Here is a 9,222-nt window from a genome sequence, read left to right as displayed (position 1 = left end):
ACCTTCACATAGGAGATTGTCCTCCACTCTCTTCCTCTTCTTCTCCACCATCTCGAGAGTGTCTTTTTCATTTGGAGCGGGTAGAGGCTCCAAGGTAGACTCAAGAATGTAGGTTATCTTGAGTTGGTCAAGAGAAACCTTACCTTGTCTTGCCATCTAGTAAAGTTGGATCCATCAAACCTATCCAACCCACTAGGTCTTGATTCATCATTTTGATGGTCTCACCTTCCATTGAAGCAAAGTAAGGAAAGAAATAAGCTTTTAATTATTGGAAATTATTGTGCTCCAATAGAAATACCAAACCAATAAGATTGTAACTCTATGACAAACAAATCATGCAGTGGCGGACCCAGAATTTAAAGTGAGGGGGGGCGTAAATAAATTTAAAAAGAAAATATAAAATGTAGTTAGTGGGGTTTGAACCTTTACCCTCTAACCTATTTACCAACTACCTTAACCATTACACCAAGGTTCCTATTATGTTTATAAGTATCATCTTTTAATACAAATATATATTGTAACTAATTAAAATCCATATACATTTTTTTCTCGATTTTTTTTTTCAGGGGGGGCGACTGCCCCCCCTCGCTACAATGTGGGTCCGCCCCTGAAATCATGGACTAAATAATGTGACAATACAAACAAAATATACACATAAAATAGAGAATATAGAGATGATGAAAAGAATTACAACTCAAAACAATAAGCTACACATAATATACAATATATAAATAGCATATGTATATATATATGTAAGAGATGTGAGAGCAATCTCAGCACCACATACACTACAAGTGTATAATAAGAGAATTACCAAACTTGAACAAGGTCTTACACCTTTGTCTAAAAGCTTATTTCCCTTACCACAAGTACTTAGGGAAAAGAGAAGAATGGAAATAACTTTCTGGATTTATCAAGCGTAAAGTGTTTCTAGCAATATTCTTTTTTGATAAAAACTAGTGTCTTCACAAATGAACAAAATATCTCTATTTATAGTATTTGAGGGATCACATATAAAGATCAAAATTTCTTCACTACACGGCTGTTACTAGCACTTTAATTGATGCTTATTAGGATAAATTTTTTGGACAAGAGAGTTGGAAACATGTTCAATAAATTTATGTCCATGTATGGACAATATTTCAAAATTTGCTCCAGATGAAGGAGAGCCGCCATAAAACAACTTGTTATCAACCATAAAACAACAGTTTCTAGAAAATAGTTTTGTAAGTCCTCTCCGAGCTAAATCGTTCTCCAACGTTCCAATACTCATTTAAATGATATAAATGAGTATTGTAGTAGTTTTTAATAGCTAGAAACTTATCTCATTAATTTTATAACTTCCATATATAATAACTCATTTAATTATATATAATCAACTGATTCTTAAGTTATAAAATTATTTTTAAATTTTATAACCACTCATATATATATATATTATTAAACTATATATTATATAATTTAATTACTAAACGTATTATATATATATATATTAATCTTATATAAATATATAATATATCAAATTTTATTTGATAATCTAGATTATATTATAACAAATAATATAACATGAATTTGGTAATGATAATAGTTTGGCACAAAAATTCTTAATAGCCTAAAAAAGTAATAGAATAAGTTGAGAAATGCTTTGTTTTTATATCCACTAATTAAAAATATTCTTATATTATAATATGGGGAGTTCTATTTACACCCCACAAAATGATAAGTACACCCCATTATTAAAAAAAATATAAACTTAAATAATTTTTAAAAATTACTCTTAATATTTTTTTAAAAAAAAAATTCTCACATTATTTCATGTTAATTTCAATACTTATTTTGATTTTATTTTCATAATTTTTTCTAACTCATGTATATTTTTTTTTAATTTTTTCTAAGAAAATTTCATATAATTTTTTATTTTAATTTTTTCCTCATAATATTTAAAATATAATTTATTTTTGTTTGATAGGTATATTTTTTAAGAATATAAATTGGAAAAAAAAAAGCTAAAAAAATTTAGTACAATTAAAGATATAAATTTATATAAAATAAAAATTATTAAAATGGGGTGCCTTTAGAAAATTTTGGGGTGTAAATAAAATTTCCCTATAATATACTCATTTTTATGAGTAAGTTGCCTAATATACCCTCTTTCTGTTTAAATAATATATAATTTAGATTAACCTATGGGGTCTAATAGGAACATCATCTTTAAAATATGAAAATAAATATAAAAATCAAAATAAATAAAATAAAATGAATATACAATATAATTTTCTCAGAAATAATTTACCACCTCTTCTACTCCTTTTGAATACTTGCCAAAATTGAAACGTTCTCCCATCCATTTTATGCTAAAGGCCACACGAGACGAGACCCACATACATGTGACCGACAACATACCAAGTACCAACTACTCGCTTATAAATTATAATAATACCATTCAAATAAGACACAAATAAATAATTTCTCCATTAATCATTTCACTACCTAAATCTATTAAAATATTAATAATAATATTTTTATGTTTTACGTTTGATGGCACTAATAAACTAGATGCTAATAATAATGACATAAAAAATGTATACTTATTATTTATTACTAATTTGCTCACTATTTTGTAGTAAATTGTGTTTAGAAGTGTGTAATTCGAACCCTCAATTAGTATAATTAAATGATTAAACAAATATATCAAATTGTATAATTACCTTAAATTACATACAAATATAATTACTAAAACGAACCCTTAATATTCTTTCAATAATTTTATGCCCACAAATTACTGCAATTATCATAAACAACACAATAATGTAAGTTTTATAACACACAACATATTAACTTTTTATATTATAATTTAGCAAACTGGCCCCTTGGAAAGGCATATATCATTAGACTATAATAGAAGCCCAAACATTCTTACATGCTCTTCGTTGGTGTGCAGACGAGTGTTTCAATGTACATATTATTGAAGCCAAAACTGTTGCCCATTGACTCTCCAAATATGCTTTAGGCTTAGACATAGAAGAAATTTGGATTAGGCCCTCAACTGATTTTCTTCATATTAATGGACAGGCCCTTACACAGTATACATACATGTGAGATACAATTTCATAATCTATTCCGTCCAGCTTTAACAACATAAAAATAAAAGTTATAAGCAATGAAATGAAATCACATGTGAGAAAATTTCATAATAATATTCCCAAATGTACTAGTAATTTAAAGGTGGAATACTCTGTTCATGCCTGAAGAAGTTATCAGGGTCAACTTGGCTCTTCACTTGCACCAATCTCTTAAAGTTATCCTTTTTGTAATACTTAATACCCCAATGATCACTACTTGTCAAAGTTAACAAGTTGGTGTTTTTCTCGTTAATCCCCAAATCAAGATCTCTGTAATTGACATACGCTAGTCTTGGAGAGTTGGTAACATAAGGAGTCATGTACTCATACAACTCCCTAGTCCAATCAATATGTCTTTCTGAATCTTCTTCATCTTCCCAGCTACTGAAATACTGAATCATGAAAAGAATTCCCTTTCTATGAGGGTATGGAATTTCTGTTTCCGAAATCTTACTCATCATTCCACCAAATGGAGTCCAAATCATAGGCTCATTCTCTTCTTTCAACAACCTCGTCCATATTTCCTCGAGGGCTTCTTCAGGTATGGGAACTGTGACAAAATCTGTTTTGGCTTTGAAGTAAATTCTTGGGATAGTTTTCACCTCGAGAAGGCTCTCCACCGGTTTGCCATCTGAGAATAAGTAAAAAGCCGATTCAGCCCAGCTCATTTCCATGCAATCTTTTCTCTCCAAACCCAATTCAGGGAAACACTTTTCAACAACTTGCAGGACTCTATTACAGTCCCCAAGAAATAGTGCATTGTAATCAATCCTCAGTGTTCTCTGATTAACACTACTGTTGCAGCTTGAATTAATTACAGTAAAACGAACGTTCATGAAGAGATCTTCATCAAACTTATCCATAACTTGTTGCCATCGAGAGACAAGCTTCAAGGCCCCTTGTTCTAACGTCTTACCAATCTTAAAATGTGTGACTGTTTCAGGCACAGGTACAAGCCTAATCTTCCACCAAAGAATGATTCCAAAGCTTCCTCCACCGCCACCGCGAATTGCCCAAAACAAGTCTTCTCCCATCTTTTCTCTATCAAGAATTTCTCCGTTCACATCGACGATTCGAGCGTCGAGTACATTATCAGCTGCGAGTCCATATTTTCTCATCAAAGACCCATAAGCTCCACCAGTTATGTGCCCTCCAATTCCCACGCTCGGACAAATCCCGGCTGGGAAGCCGTGGACTTTACTCTTCTGTGAAATTCTGTAGTAAAGTTCTCCAATTGTGGCGCCAGCTTGAACCCAAGCTGAGTTTTGTTCAATGTTAACATCGACTAGTCGAAGGTTGATCAGATCTATGAGAATGAAAGGAGTTTGGAAGTGGGAGGCAAAGGAGACTCCTTCGTAGTCGTGGCCTCCACTACGAATTCTGATATGGAAGCCTAGCTTTCTTGAGCAAAGCACGGCTGCTTGTACATGGGAATCATGGAGGGGAGTAAAGATGAATTGGGGTTTTGAAAATGATGGTTCTAAGAACCTGAGATTTGATACTGTAGAAGTTAGAACAGAATTGTATGAAGAAGTGTTTGGTGTGAAAAGGGTTGTGACTACTGGTACTGAAAGCTGAGAATTGATTGACACACATTGAATAAAGTTTTGAGGTGTACTTGAATTTGATGATGAAGTTGCCCATGAAAAATTGGAGAGGAGAAGAAGAAGGAAATGTAGCAGTGGCTGGTGTGCTGCTATAGATGATGATTTTGAAAGCATTATTTTAAGTGAGTGACTTCGCTTTCCTCCAAATTTTTAGCTCTGTTTCGATTATGTTTCAGACTTGAGAGGCCTAGTCAAGTTTTGGTAAGTTAATAATAGAGTGATTATATATATTGTTTAACTTCAATGGATTGGACTCGGCTAGTAACCGAGCTAGCGGTGTGGGTGTCTATGAGTGTTTGGTGGGTCGAGTAGAGTCCAAAATTGTGTATATATTATGTATACAGGTGTGTCAATTTTTGTGATGTTCTCCCTGTGTTTGTTGTGGTTTTAAATTGTCATTTGTCTTTGGTAGATTCTTGGACAATATGCAAATAATGATCACCTACCAATGATTTAGTTATATTTTTTTAAAGGGAATATAGAATATTACACCCAATGCCATTTTTTTACCTTTTTTTTTTTTTTTACATTTTTATCTATTCTTTGGTTTTATAAACTTTTTTACATTTTTAATTTTTCAATTTTAGTTTTCCAAAAGTTTAATAATTACAATTTTACCTTGTAGCATGCATATGTCATGTTTTATGTATTTGTACACGCCACCTCTCCATAACTACCATTTTTTTTTTTGAATTTTTTTTTATTCTCTGCTTCTCTTTCCTATCTTCTTCAACCTCTCTATCCCACGATCACCCACTCCTAGCCCTAACCCACACTTTCCTCAACCTCCATTCTATGCCATTATCCCCATTTTTCTTAATTGTATCTGTAAGTTCTTTCTCCTCCATTGTGTTCTTTTCTTATATAAATGGCCACCACTAGAAGTGGTTCGAAGTCCCCATCTTCATCTAAGAAAAATACTAAAAATTCTAAGAAACCTGCAACAACTATTTCATCTAAAATCGATCCTAAGATGGGGTTGAATCGTATTGCTAAGAAAGTAATGGGTGATGTTCCAGAGCCATCTGGTACTAAGAAAAGACCCATTCCAGATAAGGTCGAGACTCGTAAGGCTAAGAGAGCAAAATCTTCGAAGTCTGCAAAGGATGTAAGTTTGGTTTTGTTGTTTTTCAATTTTTGTTTAGTTTTTTTCTGGTTGTTTTATTTTTTCGTATTACATTTGATGATTTAATTTTTCCCCCTTCTTGTTTTAGGTTATATCAGATTCTGATTTTGAGGATGAAGTGCATGATGGGGGAGAAAAGCCTAAAGTTAAATCCAAGGTATTTTTAACTTTATTTGTATCATTTTATTGAGTTCATTTTTACAGCATCGATTTGTTTTTTTTTTTTGTGTCAATGATTTATTTGTTTATCATCACTGTTTTATGTTTTGTGTCATTCTTTTTGTATTTTTGTTATGAATTTCTGTCGATGTTGTTTTCGTGTTGTTATTAAGTTGTTGTTTGGTTATTTTTATATTACACAGTTCAACGCGTATTTGATTTTACAAGGATTTACGTCATTTTTATCAATGGTTGTTTATCTGTTTATTTTTAGTTTTTTTTTTGTTGTTTATCATAATTTCTGGATTGACAACTATTTTTGAATTTTCATTTTTTTAGAAGTTTTTACAGTGTTGTTACTATATTTCTTCAAAGTTGTTTATTTTTTAGGCTTAGCATACTGGACTTGTTCTATAAATGTTGTTTTTAGGTTATCTTTTGGTTGTTTCTTGGTTGCTTATTTTTAGATTTTCCTTGTACTTGTTGCTTGCATTTTATTTTTTTAGTTGTTCAAATTTGTTGCTTATGTTTTATTTTGTTTTTCCATTTTTCAGGTCCATGTTAAGAGCTCAGAGAAGTTTGAAGACTTTGACTTACCCAAAAAAAAATCCTCCTAAGGTGTCTTTTTTTTGTCTTATTTTTATTAGTACTTTTCTGTTTTTGGTTTTAGTCTTTTATTTTTTTCCTCGTGTTTTTTGTTTCAACTGCTACAGGAATGGGATTACATATATGATCAGAAGAATCTGTTTATTGTGAAAGCCGTTTCCACTGCTACATTCCAGGTTATACAAAATATTAAGTCTTGCCTTTCCCCTGAACAGCTTGAAATGTTTTCCAAAACCTGTTTTGGACATTTCCTTAAGCTTCCTGAGTTTAAAGTTCAACCGCAAGTTTTTCATGGGTTGCTGTTGCGGGAGGTTCAGCAACCTAATGATGCTAAATTGTGGGTTATGATACGTGGTGTTAGGATTAGGTTTAGCATTGAGGAGTTTGTATTGATAGCTGGTTTAGATTGTGAAGGTGATTGTAGTGTGTTAGACTTTAAGCAAGACGTTAATAGTCTTTGTGAGAAATATTGGCCAACTTCATCCTCTATTACTAAAGAATCTGTTAGGGAATGTTTTACCACCAAGCAGTGGGGTGATTCTGATGAGGATGCTGTTAAGTTGCCAGTTTTGTATTTTATAGAATGGTTTTTGCTTAGTGGTACTAAGATTAAAAATGTACCTAGGTCTATTTTAGATGTTGTAGACAATGGAGGTACGATGAATTTGCTTGGGGATGGAGTTCTTTTGAATTGACTATTTCGTCCTTGAAGGGTAAGCTTGACAGTTGGGTTGAAAGTGTTAGAAAGGCAAGGAGTTCAGGGAAGAGGCCGAGTATTTTTTACACTTTGATTGGTTGTCCTCATGTTTTTCAAATTTGGTTTTATGAGTGTTGTAAGTACATGAAAGGTAAGTATTGCCAAAAAGAAAATTCTCGTATTCCAAGGATTACTCAGTGGACATGTAACAGTCAGCCGACTTTCAAAGTTGTGAAGACTACTATTTTTGATGTTTCCAAAGACAAGGTATATCTGTTTGTTGTTTTTTGGTTTTTTAAGTCGTTGTTTTTATGTTATTTTTTATTATTAATAAACTTTATTATTGACATTTTCATTTTCTTATTTTTTGATCAGCTGCAACTATCAAATATGAGACCCACTGCTGCTGAGTTCAAAGCTTTCAAATTGAGCAGTTTCAAGTTTGACACTAACTACAATTCTTACAAGAGTATTCCTATTCCGAAAGAGCCTTCTGCGGTTGAGAGTGACATTTCTGTCAAGCTTGATGCTTTTTCTGAGAAATTTGATGGTTTGGAGGTGAAGATTGATTTGCTGCATACTTCCCAACAAAAGATTTCTTCTGATTTGGTTGAGTTGAAAGAGTTTGTGTCTGCACATTTTGTTTCTTTTGCTGCTCAGATGGCTTCAATGCAGACACATTTTTCTACTATTTTTGCCGATTCTTATGCTAAGGTATGTTAGTTTTTCAATGGTTGTATTTTAGTTTTTTTTTTATGTTGTTTTATACTGATTTAAATTATATTTTTAAAACAGGACAAAGGGGGTGACTCTTCCAATGATGATGGTGTTGGAAATTATTTTACCAGGATCTTAGATCTACTCACAAGTATGTTGATTAACACCCTAAATATAAACTTCTAAAACGATTATGAAATAAACACATATAAAGTATTAGAAACCTTACATTGGGTGCAGCGGAATAATATGACTCCTTCCATTCAGATCTCTAACCCTTGCATCCTTTCTGTCGCAGAGTATTATCAAGATCTGAACCTGGATCTCTTTCTCTCCTTCTTTAGTGCTGAAACTCCTTCTTGTTGAAAGTCTTTCTTCACGATCTTCCTCACTATGATTGAGGTATCACTTGCTATGTGTGGGCACTACTCTAATCACTAAGTGGTTCAAAATCTCAAGGAAGAAGAGAGAGAGAGAGAAGTGGCGGCTAGGGTTTCGAAAGAGAAGGCTCAGGTTTTTCTCTGAATGAAAAGTGTAATTTTCCTGAAGCCTTCACTATCTATTTATAGCATTCCACTAGGGTTAGGTTTGAATTATTTGGCACTAAAATAATGAAAATATCAGATGATAAAGCCTATTAAAGTGGCAGGCCATGGCTATATGGATTTGGGCCTCACTTTTGCAATTTTGCAATTTTATCATTTCTGCATCTCATTTTCTCAAAAACGCCAATCTTCAAATTCAACCATTTAAATGCCAATTCTAACTATTTAATAATTATAAATAATTATTAAATAATATTGTCATTTATCATATTTATTAATTGAACCATACAAAGTATCATAATTAACAAATATGCCCCTAAAACTCTTTCTTTACAATTTCGCCCTTACTTAGTGAAAAATTCACAAATAGACATAGTCTAATTTGAGAATTATAATTGATTAATCAAAACCAATTATATGAGTCTTACAAGCAATATTATCTCAACTAGTGGGGGGACCATGGGTCTATATAACCGAGCTTCCAATAAGCAAATCAAGAATTTATAACCTAAATTCATTGACTTATTAATTCTTCGTTGAATCCACGCATAGAACTTAGAATTTCACTCTCAGTATATAGAATGCTCTATATGTTCCACCATATAGACACATCATTAGTTATCCATTGTTATAATCCTAATTT

The 9,222-nt window shown here is 32.1% G+C and overlaps 2 protein-coding genes across 4 annotated transcripts; one reads left to right on the top strand and one right to left on the bottom strand.

Annotated features, from left to right (window-relative positions):
- Positions 1-3,039: 3,039 nt before the first annotated feature.
- On the bottom strand, positions 3,040-5,219 carry LOC115697700 (monolignol oxidoreductase AtBBE-like 15). Its single transcript, XM_030624795.2, has one exon. The coding sequence runs from the start codon at positions 4,841-4,843 to the stop codon at positions 3,212-3,214; it is 1,632 nt and encodes a 543-aa protein (XP_030480655.1). The 5' UTR covers positions 4,844-5,219; the 3' UTR covers positions 3,040-3,211.
- LOC133039876 (uncharacterized) lies at positions 5,219-8,794 on the top strand. Of its 3 annotated transcripts, XR_009688824.1 has the most exons (6): positions 5,219-5,837; positions 5,944-6,012; positions 6,569-6,632; positions 6,728-7,584; positions 7,693-8,031; positions 8,113-8,794. XR_009688824.1 is itself a non-coding variant. In XM_061118940.1 (4 exons), exons 1-4 carry the CDS (start codon positions 5,740-5,742, stop codon positions 7,313-7,315), a joined length of 819 nt encoding a protein of 272 aa, XP_060974923.1. In that variant the 5' UTR covers positions 5,219-5,739; the 3' UTR covers positions 7,316-8,794. The 3 variants fall into 3 exon arrangements, 1 of the variants encoding a protein (XP_060974923.1); XR_009688823.1 differs by having other exon boundaries at positions 7,693-8,794; XM_061118940.1 differs by having other exon boundaries at positions 6,728-8,794.
- Positions 8,795-9,222: the final 428 nt, after the last annotated feature.

This window comes from Cannabis sativa, chromosome 7 (assembly GCF_029168945.1).
Source record: "Cannabis sativa cultivar Pink pepper isolate KNU-18-1 chromosome 7, ASM2916894v1, whole genome shotgun sequence".
In the NCBI taxonomy this organism is placed as follows: Eukaryota; Viridiplantae; Streptophyta; class Magnoliopsida; order Rosales; family Cannabaceae; genus Cannabis; species Cannabis sativa.
The sequence above is the reverse complement of the archived record's forward strand: the minus strand, read 5'-3'. Positions and strand labels throughout refer to the sequence as shown.

What these genes read in the sequence shown, in the direction of transcription:
- LOC133039876 (XM_061118940.1), top strand. Translation starts at nt 5,740, where the DNA reads ATGTTCCAGAGCCATCTGGTACTAAGAAAAGACCCATTCCAGATAAGG. An exon ending in AGCCTAAAGTTAAATCCAAG is followed by an intron (nt 6,013 to 6,568) that starts GTATTTTTAACT and finishes TCCATTTTTCAG; the next exon opens with GTCCATGTTAAGAGCTCAGA. An exon ending in CAAAAAAAAATCCTCCTAAG is followed by an intron (nt 6,633 to 6,727) that starts GTGTCTTTTTTT and finishes CAACTGCTACAG; the next exon opens with GAATGGGATTACATATATGA.
- LOC115697700 (XM_030624795.2), bottom strand. Translation starts at nt 4,843, where the DNA reads ATGCTTTCAAAATCATCATCTATAGCAGCACACCAGCCACTGCTACAT.